General features: G+C 37.0%; 1 protein-coding gene across 8 annotated transcripts in view; it reads right to left on the bottom strand.

Moving 5' to 3' along the window:
- CFAP20DC (CFAP20 domain containing) overlaps positions 1-17130 on the bottom strand; it is a 193720-nt gene that overhangs the window by 67376 nt on the left and 109214 nt on the right. For all 8 annotated transcript variants that reach the window (XR_015794990.1, XM_088134444.1, XM_088134439.1 and 5 more), the window contains one exon: positions 7005-7403. Coding sequence is in view for 7 of the 8 variants with exons in the window: in XM_088134444.1 (XP_087990570.1) it covers positions 7005-7403 (399 nt within the window). In the remaining variant the exon portion in view is untranslated. The remainder of the gene's footprint in view (positions 1-7004; positions 7404-17130) is intronic.

Below are 17130 nucleotides of genomic sequence, written 5' to 3'. Positions count from 1 at the left end.
CCACCCCAGATTCTTACTTCCCAAAGCCTCTTGAAAGAAAATCTGGAGTCAGAGTTATTTTATCCATATATTTTCATGCCCTAGTACTTATTCTGTAACAACCATAATTTAAAATCCTTTGAAAAGGAGGTTGGCTCACATTGTTTAGAATTTCACCTGATAACAATGGTGAGCCAATTACAAGCCCCTGGCTCCCAAATGTAATCAGAGGTTTCTACTGTGGCAATCTAGTAGGGTTTTTTTTGTTTTATTTTGTAAGCTGTGAGCTCAGAGGCAATATACACTGAATTACCAGCTGCGAGAGCAAGAATGGGATCAGATTATTATGTTCATGTTCTGCTTGTGGCCGGCTTATATCCACTTGGGGAAACAGGATATTCAATTGTTTGTCTGATCTAGCAGAATTCTTAGATTCTGCTCTTTTTATTTAAAAACACAAATGCTTGCTGTTTTACCTAAATCTATTAATGCAGGGGCATTCTTGGAATCTCGGAAAGAAAAGAGGGCTGTTCAGAATATGGCAAACAAAGAACAGACAGACATCTCAGCCTACTTGTTTAAGTCTATCAGTTAGGGAATCCATGGGGAGGGAGTTTGGGCAATTCCCGGAGACTCCACCTTAATGCACTCACTCACTGTACTTTGTTTCCAAGTTTCTATCATCTAATCCCTTCTTCCTGTCTTTAAGCCTGATTAAAGAGACTCTGGGTAAATCTTGTTTCCGTGGTTGGGCACTGTTGCTAAGGGCCTGGCAATTACTTTAAAGCCGTCCCTTTTTAAGCTTGCAAATCTATCAGAAACACATCGTAGGGTCTGTGCTTCAAAGCCAGGAGTTACCTATATGAAAGATGAGAAAACGCCACCTTCTTCCGAATTTAATAATACTACACTAATACTAGCTAAGTTCTATACTGTTCACACTGCTATTTAAATGAGAATATAGCAACTGCTGTTTTGGAACTAAAAAAGGGGCAGTTTCTTTTTAAGAAAATGGTATTTTATCTTCAAAAATACCATTTTACTTTTTTTTAGTAGGTGTGTACTAGGCCATTCTCAGTTTTCAGTGACATATTTTTGGCAATTCAAATAGATCATTTATGAAAGCTATTTGAATAAAAGCCTTCTTTGTTTCCTCTCCAGCACTACAAAGCACACCATTCTACACATGAATGGCAACACTCTTTGATGTATATAGATTTAGAGCCAATAATGGGGTTGCTTTATATATTTAAAAAGGAGTAGGTTGAAGGAATTGGGGGGGATGGAAAGAAATTCCTCACATGTGCTCTGTTCTTTAGGAATCCAAATGTGAGCTCATATAGTGAGCCTCTTTGTTCATAAATAACAATGTACACTCAACATGTTTAATCACAATATTGAAATTTAAATAATACAATGAAAACAATGCATTGAAAGAATAGAGAAATGTGCCTATTATAGGTTGGGTAGTATTCCCTCTAGTGTAATTTGAAGTGGCCAGAAAGTCATTGTGTCACAGATTTGTAAAGCCAAGCAAGTAGATTTGACTTTAAAGATTTGCAGATTTCTCTAATGCAGTATTTCTGTTCTAGAATACCTAGATTTGCATGAATTCTCTGTGTAAAATCTCTATAATCAAGTGTTTTGGAAAACTATTCATCTTTCCAAAATCTAAACTTCTGATTGTCAGTTTCTATAAAACGGACTCAGACTTTGACTAGCCAAATTTATAATGGGCCTTCAGTTCTGGCATCATTCCTTTCACTCAAGGTCTTTCATATATTGTTGAGGAGGTAAGAGCTGTCAGCTAAATTAAGCACTAGGGTATCTGCCTTGTCATGGGCAGGTCTGCTTTCGAAGGTGACATACTTTAACTGGTGGGGTATGAGAAATTGCCCCCACATAGGAAACATTTTTGAGGCAGGCATTCCACACTGTATGATGATGGGTATAGACAGAGATCTATCACTGTTTCCTAACTCTTAAAGATGCTCGAAGTAATCTAATCCCATGCTACAGAAGAAAACAACCTACATCCCTTTTCTGTTGCCAAATATGCAGTTCAGATCTAAGTATACCACAAGCAGAGACCAAATGCATATAGTGTGGTTTTCTGTTTCACCTCATCTTTTCACAGGAAACAATTCACTTTTAAGCCTAAGGAAGGAGAAATTATATCCAGCTAATGTGTAGGCTTGATATGAAAATCAATAATGAATACAAAGAAGGAAGTAGGTAGGTAGGTAGGAAGTGCAAAAACGCAAAAGGAATTATTCCAGGAAATGAGGTATTATTTATTACATTGCTCAGTTACATTCCAGTTATGGGTAAATCCCATTCCTGAACTAGTAATTTGTTCCTTTCTTGCTATACTACATCTGTAAAAGCTTTTTTTAAATTTCCCAGATCTCTTCCCTTTTGTTTTTTGTGAACATTTTTCTCATTTATCTTATTTTGATGGCAGTACCTAGCTGGCCTCATCTGTATTTGGACTCTGAAGGTAAGTAGGGTTCAGCTTGGTTACTACTAGGATGGGTGATAATTAGGCAATTTCAGGGCTGTTGCCCACCCGGGAAACCAAAAAAACATTCTGTATTGTTGCTAAGGCAACTGTATGGATATATCCACAAAGTTTCATTTGGCAGTGATTTTTTTGATACATTGGAAGTATAAAGGTTACTCCCTCATTCAGTCTTAAAAGCTACCTTGATATACAGTACTATGGATGATAGTTTTGAGGATCCCCTTATGAAACACAGATTTTTATTTTTTATGTTACTGAGACAACATAAATAATATTAAGTAAAAATGGCATTGTTAGGTACAACAGCTTGAGACTATACATCACTAGGATTCAAACAACTTAAACCAGCTCAAGATGATGTATGTACTTTTGGAGGATAGAATTTGAGCAGATCTTTTACACATTTTTCTTAGCTGTATGAAAGTATACAAAGAAACTGTGAACCAGGGAAATGGAATGCTGAGACCTTGACTAGAAGAAACAAAGCAGTTTCTTTTCCAGGAATAGAAACTCTTGACCTACACAGGATTCGGACTGTAATCTGATAATATATTTTTTAGGAAATTTCTTCAATTTCTGAAATGGACTATCTCATAGAAATGGTACTTAGAAATGAGATTTCTGATTTTTTTTTTTTTTGCTTTTCTGAGATATAATCCTAGTTTATATTTGCATTGTTTGTGACAGCCAAATAGAAATTGGAAATTTAAAAAAATTACTTAAACCGAAGTCCATTTTTTATTTTCAACGGGACATTTAATGCAAAATGTAATTCCATGTGGCATTCACGGTTCTTCTGAATGTAATACTTTAGCTGACAATTAAAAGCTTATCTTCTCTCTTTCTCTCTATCCTTTCTTTATGATGAGAAGCATTTTATTAAGCTCTTAAACATTCAACAGATTGACAAAACCTGTTATCAAAGATAATTTTTTTCCAGTTTAGAGATGCACATAATGACATTTGCATTCTCCCAGGTTCAAATGATTTATTCAGAATTGTTTAAATTTAGTTACATGTGCAGAAAAGTTTAATTACCAGCTATCTACTTGGTTGCAATATTACCCAGAGGACCGCACTTCTTTCTTAATTAAAAATATTTGAACTTAATAATAGAGAACTCTATTAAAACATGAATAAAACATTGCAAGCATGCAAGTCCTTAAAGTTTACTAAGTAGTGAGCAAATAGATTTTATTAAGAGTTGTTTGAACTTTTTTGCCAATCATATGCAGGAGGGGATTAGCAGGGAGTTCTTCTCTTTAAGGTCCTAGTGCTTATGTGCTTTGACGCAAAAGCCAATGATGGAAACAGCTTCACCTTTTCCTCTAGTACTGAAAGAGGAGGGAAAAAGTCGAGGAACTATAACATGCTTGTAAATTGCAACTGTCTGGTCAATCCTCCAGGCATTCAGGAAACTTTTATGTATAAAAGAATTATTTCTAGATTTTTCCTTTCTTTTTTTAGAAAATGTGAATATACTAATAATTACTAACAGGCTCATCACTGGCTTCTGAGGTCTCAAAACCCATCCATGTTAGAAGAATTTACTTGTTTTGGCTTAAAACTTGTGCTTCCAAACTACTTTGATCCAGTCCACTGTAATCAATTGATTACAATAGATCAACACATATTTGGATAGGTTCAGCTCATCTTTCTCAACATAGATTCCTAACCAACAGTCAACTGCTTCACTGGAGAAGCTTTGCTTGGATACTGATTTCTGCAAAAAGGTACTAGAGGTCATTCTAATCCCACAATTGGTTCAACTCTGGTCAAGCAGTTTGCCTGTGGAAAGCTCACAAAAAGAACACTGCAGTTGCGTAACATGACTGATATTATGGAACAAACTGTTACTGGAGTTGAAGCAAGCCTCTTTCTTATAATTTAGGATGATACAGAAACATACTTATTTATCCAGAACTTGTTTTACAATGTTCATGTTTTTTATTTTTACTGTTTTATATTTCGTGTTTTTAATGATGTGTTCAATATTTTTGTGGAACTGCCTAGAACCATTACAGGAATGGAAGGCATGGTCATTTTCCAAAATAAATAGAAAATAAACATTTGTTAGCTGTAAGACCATGACCACATGTACATGGACTTCAACGGTGAATGTGAATGTCTATTAAAGACTCAAAACAAGGAGTAAACACGGATCTAGAGAGAGACAGAGATGACTAACAAAATTGGGCCTCTATTTGAGATGCCTACAGAATCAAAACTTCAATGCCTTGACTTCTCTGCATTAAAAGATATAGCCAGGTAGAAATGGAACAGGAAAGTCAGGAGCTATTACAATAATACTGTATATTCTAGATAGGAAAACATTGAACTGTCCAATCATATCATAAGAATCTGACAGTTCAGAGTGAATATTCTCAGAACACAAACCATTTAAAAACTCTGTAAATTTCCTATCCATTGCAGACTAGTTAACATATCACTAGAGAGGGGGAAATCTAGATATCAGATAAGTAAAGCATAAAATGGTGGATTAAGTTGTTCATGGCAGCTGTAAGTAAAATATAAGGTGGGGAATAAAACCAGGAGAAGGAGAATTAGATGGACATGAGTACAACTCCCCAGATAGCTTGGGGATTTGGAGTATGACACTATCTTACTGTTATCCTTCAATTGCTTCATTTATTATTTTTGGGGGGGTTGGCTGCAGCAATGCTATGAGGTGCAGAGACGAATGATCTTAGGAGTTCACCCACAGATTGCTACTGAAATTCTATCAATTTTCTTCCCCTTCAAACTGAACCTGAATTGGTGACGCACTGACTTCAGAAGTTTGCCTTTAAAACTACAATAATCTTGCCTTTCCCCCCACTTAGATGTTTGAGCCATTGCCCTTTGTCATGAAACTTAATTCTCTCTCTTTTTTCCTCTATTTTGTTTGATAGCAATTGCAAGAGGAATTAAACACCGACTTGAAAAATAAGGACAAAGGAGCTGAAACTGAACCAGACCCTGGGGATTATCCATGCCAGGAAGTGCTTTCCCTACTTGAGAAGTCTAAGTAGCTGTCCATCATAACATACTAGAGAAAGGCTGGTGCACGCTAATAAGAAAGGGGCGTGTTCAGCACACTCGTGCCAGTCTTTCCTCTTTCTTTTGCTCAAAAGAGAAAACATTTCAATGGAGGTTTAAACATTTCACGAAAAGGACAACAATCTATGGTGCTGGGTATTTTGCTTGCCCCTTTGTATATATTATTAGCAAGTAGAATTTGCTTGAAAATGCTATTCATTCCTGACAGCCCCGTGAGAAGAAAATGCCATGAGTGAATAGCTGAATTAACTTGCCTATTTTTACTGTATGTGGTGTGTTAAATTTGCATTATAGGAGATAATTTCCAGCCCCTACTGGCTTACCCAAACTACATGTGATAATGCTTGCAGGGCAGACAACCTCAGGTGGTACAAACACAAAAACCAAGTCAGGTACTCCAGAGAGGCAACTGATCAGTCAAATTCCATGCCTATTACTAATCTAACAATTGGAAAAAATATCCTTCTCAACCAAAAAATGTGGCATTCAGTCAGAGAACAAATAGCTTTTCCTTTGTGTTTGCAAAATCTCTTCCAAAGGAACTTTACTGTGGCATGTAACTAGTCACCTGACATTCCAGTTCCATAAGCCTTTAGGGTAGTGCAAAAGGTAAATGTTGACCTCTAAGATTTCAATTAAGAAAATAAACCAAATATTTCAGGGGTATGACGAGAAATGTCCTACATCACACCAAGTTCAATCTTTTCCATCTCTTATTTATATTATGGCTAACCTGATAGCCAGAGGAAATCCATAAGCAGGATACAAGTGTGGAAACACCTATCATCTTAAAGATGAACAAAATCCTTTTGCATCTGCAATTGTTCTAAGAAACTTCTTTTATATTTAAAACTGGTTAAAGGAATTCATTAATCTTTCTACCTTCTTCTTTCAGTCATTAGTCTAAGAAATGCCAAATTACAATTGGACAGATTGGAAGTAGGTTGTTTTTGTAGAAAATATTTCATTATCCGGAATAAGCTTTTGTCAGCCCCTGACAAATCCTGGCATATGGACTGACAAACCATGGCAGATAAACAACGTAAGAGTTTGCTTTCTTTAAAAAAAAAAGTCTTGATATTTGCTCTCTTTGCTATAAAAAACACTATATTTCCATTCTAAGGCCTATTTACTTACATTTATCCTCTAGCCAGATTTAGTGTGCCTGGGAGGTTATGTACTTACATTGCTAACCATTCTTGATCCTAATTAGTAGTCCTATTCGCCATGGATGTATCTTGCCCTGTGTTTTAAACTTAATTTATAATTGATTTATCTTCGTATTATGGATCAATCTGGCAGTTTTCCTCCCTTTCCATATAATTGATCTTTGCTCTATCCCATGGTAATGCTTTCTAAAATGCTAATGATATTAATAGATGCAAAGATGCAGAATCTTAAATATCCTCTTTATTCAAACAAGATTTATAAAAATACTTACAGGAATTTGGACTATTGGATTTGAATACTCCTGCTGGATTTCTTTTAGAGATTTTCTACTCATGGAACTTCTTAATGCACTGGTTGAAACACCTTTTGATACCCTAGATGATTCCTTACAGGGTTCAGGTAGGTTTCCGACAGGGGATGAACAAGAAGTAGGCAACAAGCTTCTTTGAATGTTATTTGTCTTATCCATTATCACAACAGAATCTTCTGTACACTGTGATATTTCTTCATTAGCTTTTTTTGTATAGATTTTGTGTGTCCTGCTTTCAGGACTCTTGGATGTCATTTTGGGAAGAATCTCTTTGGATATCACTGGTTGAGGTAATCCTGATATAAAATAGTTATTTGGAAGATGATGAGTCTCTTGCATGAAGTCCATGTAGCTATCATCCTAGAATAGGGAAACGAGACAAGATTAATGATTTTAAACACTCATCACCATAAGTTTTCCAGCCTCCCCAGAATACTAGAAAAGCTACAATTCTGCTTCTTTCACCTGATAACTTTTATGTGGATATTTTCTATAAAGAAAAAGAAGGATATTTATGAAAAATGGAGCATGCACAACTAATATCTTCAAATTATGAACAACTAGCTGAAAGCAATGATGATCTGAAGGTCTATTTCCATCTAACTCCAGCCTTATTTCTATCACAGTAATTGTTTATACAACTATTTGGCGATAAGAAAAATCAATTTCAAAATCAAAACTGTTGTCATGATAAAACAAAAATTCCTCTGAGGATGAAACATGCTGAATGCGAAGAAAAGAGTTTCTTGTTAACTAAAAGGTATAAAAAACAGTGAGAGCAAAGTTTTCAGAATAGAAAAAGCCTTGGAAGAAATCTTCTCTATTCCAATTATATTATTTAGATTGTCATATCAGTTTAATAAACTCTGATATAAGTAAGTATTTTGGTTGTGCTGGAAGCCCCTTTTTACAAGGTAGAAGCCAAACTAGGAAGCCTTTAGTTAACTATATGGCTGGTTCACGCACTATGCTATGTATAATGTGGTCTATTTTAATTTAGTTCATCTCAGTGAGTAATTCAACCCTTTTGGTTTGTAAACCATGTCTTATTGTTATATATGAAGCAGTCCATTAGGCTTGGTTAACATACCATGGTTAAAACCAGCATTGTTTAATGTGATATTGAATGCAACCAGTTATCCTTTTCCTCTGACCTAGACAATCATAATAGACTTAATGCCTTTTCCAAATTTGTAATGTAGTTTCTTGATTCAGACAAAAAAGGATTTTTCATTGAAGATTTCCTAATTTATTTGCCAAACTATGAAGAAACTTTAGGATAGACAAAATACTTCATTTGTATCTCATTTTATTAAGACTGGCCAAATTCTTCTATTTAATTACTAATCTATTGAAATAAAGAGGTTTTCAGATTTTTTTTAACTGAAGGGTAAAAAAATAGTAATTATGATTATGTGCTATCAAGTTGTTTTTGAGCCCTAGTGACTACATAGATAGATCTTTTCCATGATGACCTATCCCTAACCTGTTCTTTCAAGTCTCCCAACAGTGCACTCATTGCCAGTGTAACTGAGTCCATTCACCTTGCTGCTGGTTGTCTTCTTCTTCTCTTTCTTTCCATCTTTCCCAGCATTAGATCCTTTTCCAGAGAGCTGGGTCTCAACATGGGTCTGAATTAGGATAATTTAAGCCTGGTCATTTGTGCTTCAAGTGAGAACTCTAGGTTGATTTGTTCAATAATCCATTGGTTTGTTTTCTTAGTTGCTCATGGTATTCTCAGGAGTCTTCTCCAACACCAAAGTTCAAAGGTGTCAATACTCTTCCTAACCTGCTTCTTTAAAGTCCAACTTTTCACTTCCATAGACTGTCATGGCTTGCACGATTCTGATACTTGTAGGTAGAGACACATCATGGCATTTGAATATCTTTTTCAAGGCCTTCATGGTTGCTCTACCAAGTGCTAGTCTGCGGCATATTTCTTGACTGCTTGTTCCTTTACTGTTGATGGTTGATCCTAAAAAGCAGAAGCTATCCACCACTTTGATATCTTCATTGTCAATTCTATGGCTGGTTGTTCTACCTGTTGTCATTAGTCTGGTCTTTTCACTGTACTCTTTGACTTTTAGTCAAATGCTTTGCATTTTCAGTTATTACGGTAGTGTCATCAATTTAGTGCAGGCAACTGATGTTTCTTTCTCCAATTTTAAAACCACACTCATCTTCTTCCAATCCAGCTTCCCTTAATATACACATTCAGCATATAGATTGAATAAGTAAGGGGAGAGTATGCAGCCTTGTCGAACTCCTTTGTCAACCTGAAGCCAGTCTGTTTCACCATGTTCTGTCTGTACTGTGGCCTCCTGACCTGTATATAATTTTCTCATGAGGACAATGAGATGTTCTGGGATTCCCATTTTTCTGAGCACTTTCCACAGCTTGACATGATCAACATAATAGAAGGCTTTTCTATAATTGATGGAACACATGCTGACCTCTTTTTGGGATTCTCTGACTTTCTCAATTATCCAGTGGGCATCAACAACAATGTCTCGTGTTCTCTGGCCTTTTCTAAAGCCAGCTTGAACATCTGGCATCTCTTTTTCCATGTAGAGCTCTAATCTGCATAGGATGATCCTAAGTGTTATTTTGCTAGCATGTGAAATTAAGGATATTGTATGATAGTTTGCACTCTGTTAAGTCTCCTTGTTTTGATATTAAAGTGTAAATTGATCTCTTCCAATCAATTGGCCAATGTGCTGTTCTCCAGATTTGCTAGCATAGCTTGGTTACAACCTTGATTGATTCTTCTTCTTGTTGCATGCGATATTTCGGTGGGTATTCCATCAGTTCTTATAGCCTTCCAATTTGGTAAGGACCAGAATGCTGATCTAACTTCGTCTTCTAATACTAAAGGTTCCTGTAAGTAAGGAATATCTTCTAAGGTATCTTGGATGTTGATATCTCTACTATACAGTGTTTCAGTATATTCCTTTCATCTTCTTTTGATCTCCTTTAAATCGGTTACTTTCTGTCCACTGGCATCCTTTAGTATACCAATTCAACATTGCAACCTCGAGTTCAGAGATCTTTTGAAAGACTTTCCTTGTTTTTCCATGTCTGTTTCCATCTTCAATGTCTTTACAGAAGTTGTTGTAATTCTGCTTCTTGTGTCTTCTAAAGGGCTCTCTGAAACTCTTTGTTAAGCTCCTTCCTGAGTTTTTTTCTTTCTTGGCTTCTCTTCTCTTCTTGGCAACTTCCATGGTTTATTTTGACATCCAGTTTGCTTTCTTCTCTTTCTTTATTTTTGGCAGTCTCTTTTCACATTCATCCTTAACAACTTCTTTAAGTTCATTCCATAATTCCTCTGGTTCTCTATCAATGAGGTTCAGGACATCAAAGCAATTCATGATGTTCTCCTTGAAAATGGTAGATACACAGTTGTGTGAAAAAGAATGTACACATGGCTTCTCCGTTTTGGCTTTTTTTGTAAAATAAATGACATGGTGTAATATGTCGTGTGTTGTTCATCTGAGGTTGTATTTACCTACTTTTGAGAACTGCTAAGGACCAGATGATTTTTATTATGTCCTGATACATAAAACCATAGAACTCAAAGAGGGTGTACTTTCTTTTTCACACGACTGTACGTTCAAGATCATATTGTGGAAACTGGTTGGCTTTCTTCTTCTTTAGCTTACCTTGGAGCTTGCCATGAGCAGTTCATGATCTGTTCCATAGTCAGCACCTGGCCATGTCTTTGCTGCTATAATTGAGCTCCTCCATCTCCTTTTAGCAATAATATAGTCAATTTGATTTCTATATACTCCATCTGGTGATGTCCATGTATGTTGTGTCTTGTAAAAACCAAACCAGGTTCTATTTAACACAAGAAGCTGTTTGTACTTTATAATTAATTCCAAAATTTTATTGCTAAAGTTTCAATATTTCAATTCCATTTAGACCCTTAGTCCATTTATAACTTTCTAAGATCAAAATCTTATTTAGCTTTTTGCTGTTTATTTCAGATTCTTTAAATTTGTACGGTTATAATTAAAGTTTTTTTTCCATTCAGGATTAAAGATAGGCTCACCCGGCATTTTCAAACTTGTAATTCTGAAGCTCTCTAATGCTTAGAAGGATGGTGAGGCCCCGCTTTCACAGTCTATATTCGTACTGAAAATCAAGATCAAGTGAACTTTTGCCCTTCTGCTCTGCGGGAGGTTTCTGTCCTCCCTGAAATCCCCTTAGGACACATGCTTTATGGTGTGGCAGAGGTACTGCCCCAGTCAAACTCCCCACCTGATGCAGTCCCTGGAGCAGGTTGTGCCTGGCCCGCACCAGGTGCTTGAAGCCAGAAGCGAGAGCCCTTGGGGCTTGCCCCCCACCTCATCAGGTAAGTGAAAAAACGATCAGAATAGTGGTATTTCACTAGCGGCCTGGGCAGGCCTCCCACTTATTCTATGCCTCTGATGTCTCTTCACAGGGCTAGACTAGAATCAAGCTCAACAGGATCTTCTTTCCCCGTTGAGTCCACCAAGCCCATTCCCCTGGCTGTGGTTTCACTAGACAGTAGGTAGGGACAGTGGGAATCTTGTTCATCCACCCTTCTCCAAGTTATGCACATGCGTCTCCAAATTGCATGTGGCTTTCTTGTGATGCTTCAGAAGGCTTCTGAGGCCTTCCAAAAGCTCATGAGAAGGCTGTGCCTGCCCTTTTCCAAGTTGCATGTGTGCTTCTCCAAGTCATGAGAAGAACATGAACAATTTGGAGAAGCATGTATGCAAGTTGGAAAAGGGCAGGTGTACCTTTCTCGCGAGCTTTGGGAAAGCCTCAGAAGTCTTCTGAAGCATCGCGAGAAGGCTGCGTGCGATTTGGAGGACACGCGTGGCCTCAGGAAGAAGGCCTGGTGTGGTCAGCAGCTGCCTTACATAGGGCCAGGCCAGGCGCATCTTGTCCGTAGTAGAAGAAGACAGTGAATGTCAGTTGGGGGTGACAGGCCAGCAGAGGTGGTGGTGTGCAGGGCAGCCAAAAGGGCAGAGACAGGGTGGTGGTGCTGGAAGAAGTGCCCCTGCAGTCCTAGGTGCGGGCAGGCTGCCAAGCACCTGAATTTTGATCATGTGACTGTGGGGGTGCTGCAGCATAAGTACTATTTGTTCAGTGCTGCCATAACTTTGAATGATTACTGAATGAATGGTTGTTAAGTGAGGACTACTTGTATACTTTAGTTGTTTGACTCATCTACAAAAATCAGTTGCCACTGGTTTGGGATGCCAGGAGCTGAATAAAGGAACTTTATTTATGTGCCTTTTAATCAGTCCCAGTTATGAATGGATGATGTAAAGACATTTAATGCAATTACTTCCAGCATTGTATTGTATTTGAGGGAAGATCAGAACATGTACAGGGAAATGAAAGCATCATGATTTCCCCCATCTTCCTTTCTTGGAGGGTGGCATGGGATAAGAACAGCTACAAACACATGAAAAACTCATTGAATAATATGCTTTTGGCTTAGAAATATCATGTACACTTTCTGAACATTATCAGGTAGGAAAAGAAAAAGCACAGAGATAGGAAAATGGTGAACATATGTATATATTCAAATACAAAGTGTGGTGTGCAGGTATGTATAATCTTTCTTAAATAGTAACAGGGACATCTCATTTCTTCTTGCTTTGGAGTTCCCGCTTCTTTCATCAGCAATGAAAGAAAAACAAAAGAAATGCTTGGAATAAACAATTCCAGGAGATTCTCAGGGGTTAGTCCAAAGCCCTTTCTTGGATTTTTCTTCTCTTTAGGTTGTGTTAATACAACATGCTAAATTTTACTAAACCTTGGCTAAGAACATCCACGTGGTGTATTAACATAACATGGTAAAGCCCCAAGAAATAGATCACATTATGTCTTAATGTGACAACCTGGTTCATACAACAGACTAAGACAATGGCTGGCTTTCCATAATAAACTGAGTCACAGACTCACCTATATTTTAGCATAGTTTAACGTACTGTGTGAACCTAGTCTGCAGTCAAACTCTCTCTTCTTTAGATGAACAATATAGACGTAAGAATGATAGCCATGGCCCATATAGTTTTATTCACATTTTCTATTATTTAAATGTCTTTGCTGATTTCTTTTTTGGTGGTGGGGGTAAGTATTCAAAGTGGTTAGATTCTGGCCTAGAACTAGGGAGATATATCTTTCAGCTTAGCCTATCTGACAGAGTTCTTAGAAAAATGGAAATGGTATGGGTTGTGCATTACCTTAAATTCACCAAAAAACAGGATAAAATAAATGCAACAAATAAAACAGGCCTTTCTATACCTATACACACAATCACTTACAGTATGAACTACAGTAATATCTTAAGACTAAATTAATACAATATAGAAAAGTATTTCTTTAAAAAGTATCACATTTATCTTTTATCCACATTCACACTGCCCACCAATACACATTTCAGTTTCTATGCATATTAAGTATTTTTTAAATAACCCATTCAAGAGTGCCAAGAATTTCAATTAAGAACTGATTAAGTGTAGCATGGGATATGTACACAAAAGACACTGATTTCCCTTCAGATATGACTTTTCAATTGCCATACCATATTCCTTGAAAGAACATACAGAAGGACAATAATTTCTAAATTAAAAAAAAAGAAAAGATTGCACTTGAGCTGTAATTTTAAAAAGATAATTCTTCAGTGCTTCTCAGTATGAGGCAATTATGAGTCAGTTCTTTTGTTTCCAAATCTTTAAAGTTGAGAAGTCAGAGTTAAGAGATGAAGAGACAAACAACTTATTCACTGAGGAAAATGAAAGGAAAAAGAGGCAGGAAAAAGCTTCTGAAATATTAGGACTTGATTACTGTTGGCCAAGAGCAACCCCCCCCCCCCCCAAGTCCTGCAGTGTTCCCTCATCATGGCAAGGATGTGTGTTCCTGGGAGGGATGAGTGAAGAATGCTGGGAATGTATGTCAGGAGTATAGAAGAATGACTTACTCTGCCACTCCAATGATTTCTTTATAGCTAACACTGTCTTCAAACAACCAAAATGATGTCTGTGTACATGGACATCGTCAGATGAAATACACAGAAACAAAATTGATTATATTATTGCTAAAAGGAAGTGGAGGAGCTCAGTTATAGCATCAAAGATATGGCCAGGTGCTGACTGTGGAACAGATCATGAACTACTCATGTGCAAGCTCCAAGTTAAGCTAAAGGAGAAGAGGAAAACCAACTAGTTTCCACAGTATGATTTTGAGCATATATCCACCATTTTAAGGAGAACATCAGGAATTGCTTTGAAGTCCTGAACCTCATTGATAGAGAACTAGAGGAACTGTGGAATGATTTTAAAGAAATCATTAAGGATGAATGGAAAAAGGGATTGCCAAAGATGAAGAAAGAGAAGAAAACTAACTGGATGTCAGAACAAACTATGGAAATTTTCAAGAAAAGAAGAGAAGCCAAAGCCAAGAAAGAAAAAAAACCTCAGGAAGGAACTTAACAAGAGTTACAGAGAGCTGTTAGAAGACATGAGAAGCAGTATTGCAACATAAACATGTCTTTACATGAAAGACGGAAACAGACATGGAAAAATAAGTAAAGTCTTTCAAAAGATCTCTGAACTCAGAAGGAGGTTGCAACCTCAAATTGGTATTCTAAAGGACACCAATGATAGTAAGTGACTCAAAGAAGATCGCAGGAGTATATTGAAACTGCAGAGATCTCAACATCCAAGATACCTTAGAAGATATTCCCTACTTACAAGAATCTCTAGAACTACAATATGAACTTAGATCAGCACTCTGGTCCTTACCAAGTTGGAAGGCTACAGGAACTGATGGAATATCCAGAGAAATATGGCAAGCAACAGAAGAAATATTAGTAAAGGTTCGGACCAAGCTGTGCCAGCAAATCTGGAGAATGATACAGTGGCCAACAGATTGGAACACGTCAATCTATGGTCCAATGCCAAAAAAGGAGATTTAACATAGTGCAAACTAATGTGCAGTATCCTTAATTTTATATGCTAGCAAAACAATGCTTAGGATCATGCAATGCAGACTAGAGCCCTACGCGGAAGAAGAGATGTCAGGTGTTCTAGATGGCTTTAGAAAAGGCCAAGGAACACGAGACATTATTGCTGATGCATGCTGGATAATTGAGAAAGCCAAAGAATACCCAAGTCAATGTGTTTCTTCTTCTTCCTCTTCTTCATCATCAGCATCATGATGATGATGATGATGATGATGATGATGGTTGGTTGTACAATCAACCAGATGCTTAGACTGGATTTGACATTTTTATCCACCTATCGAGTCCTTCCCAAGGATCTGGGATAGGCAGACGTTGTTGTTTGATCATGTTAAAGGTATCGTCGCAGGATGTAAGCTGTTCCAAGTAAAGCTGCCTTTTGCAATTGACTGATGGTGATTTTGCCAATGCCGATGGTGTTCAAGTGGTGCTCCAGATGTCTTGGGATTGCACCTAAGGTGCCTATAACTATTGGTACTATCTTTGCTCTCTTTTGCCATAGTCGTTCTGCTTCTATTTGCAGGTCTTTGTATTTTGTGGTTTTCTCCAGTTCTTTCCCTTCTCTTCTGCTGTCTCCAGGTACTGCAATGTCCACTACCCAGACTTTTTTGTCTTTCTTATCAAGAATTGTTAAGTCTGGGGTGTTGTGAGGCAGGTGCTTGTCTGTTTGAATTCTAAAGTCCCAGAGCACGTTCATTACTGCTTGTACCACTGCATTTTGTATCAATTGTGTCTGAATGGTTTTCAAGGGCAGCCCCATGTACAGCACATTGCAATACTCCAATTGTGAGGTGACGAGGGCGTAGGTAACTGTCTGCAGGGCCTCCTGGTCAAGAAAAGGGCACAACTGGCACACAAAATGAACCTGTGCAAAGGCCCTTCTGGCCACAGCTGCCACCTGCTTTTTAAGCAGCAGTTGCAAGTCCAGAAGAACCTCCCCCCACCCCCAGCAAGACAAATATCTAGATGAGGAAAAAGTATTATATCATATGATAACAAACTTGTGGTTTTCATAATCCAAAACTGGCTTTGTCTTGCCAGAGCGCAGAAAAATTCTTTATACTTTAACCAAGTTCCAAAAACAAACATACATGAATAATGTCCAAGCCTTTTCAGTATTCATTATGTCAACCTTAATCGGCTTAAGTCTGCAATCCTGGCATCATAGTAACACTAATGAAACCAGATAATTTTAAAGTGAAAAAATAAACAAAGATTCAAGAAGGCCAGAGTTTAGCCACTGGTTCTATTTAGCAATTCTTTTCAGGGAAATAAACAATTGCATTAATTTTTACTTTTTTTCTCTACAAAAGGAAGTCAATAGGAAAAGATTCAATATAAGAAATAATTTTTATAATTACAAAAAGAGTTAGGATTGGCTGTTTTTCGGTGATTTTAAGGATCAATATTTTTCACATTAATCACACTTTCACAGGGGCTGCCCATTCTTTAAAGAAACAAGAGCAAAGGGTTTCTTTCGAAAACCACTTTTTCTAGTCATATTCACTCTGAAAAAAGAAATGGCTCTGTCTGCATATTATTGCAGTTTTATCTATAGCACACAATATATTCTAAAATAGCAGGGATGAATTAGCTGAAATTATACCTTTTATTAAAGTTTAGAAGAGGAGCTGGGCCAAAGAAATAAATGACCCAAAAAGAAAAAGAAGAAAAAAAGAACATGAAAGCTGTAGACAATTTATCCTAAGTCATTTTATTCAATTCACTGTTTTCCTATAATCCTGCGCTTTTGTTAAATGGAATTAAACAACAATTCCACTTTTTTTTTAATATATCAAAGACTGGAAATTTGAAAGAACTGTCCATTTAGGAACATTATTTAATTCAGAGGATAGCGAACAATATTTTCAGTATGCTTTCCCTTCCAGAATTAGCAGCAAGGTGTTTTTTTATTTATGTTACTTATTCTGGACAGATGTTCATATCAGATGGAAGGCTTTTTAGACTTTACTGGCACGTATTGGGTTGTAAAGGCTGTTACAACAGCCATTCTGTATACAGGAATCCCATGTTGAGGAGGAACAGGATTTTTTTTTCCTAAACCCTTTTTGAATTGTTTTGAAA

The sequence above is a fragment of the Python bivittatus genome, unplaced genomic scaffold, assembly GCF_059951505.1.
Source record: "Python bivittatus isolate LINGU-HERP-01145 unplaced genomic scaffold, Pbiv_v1 ctg000080_np1212, whole genome shotgun sequence".
NCBI classification, from domain to species: domain Eukaryota; kingdom Metazoa; phylum Chordata; class Lepidosauria; order Squamata; family Pythonidae; genus Python; species Python bivittatus.
Note: the sequence above shows the minus strand (reverse complement) of the source record. Positions and strands in the feature narration are given on the sequence as shown.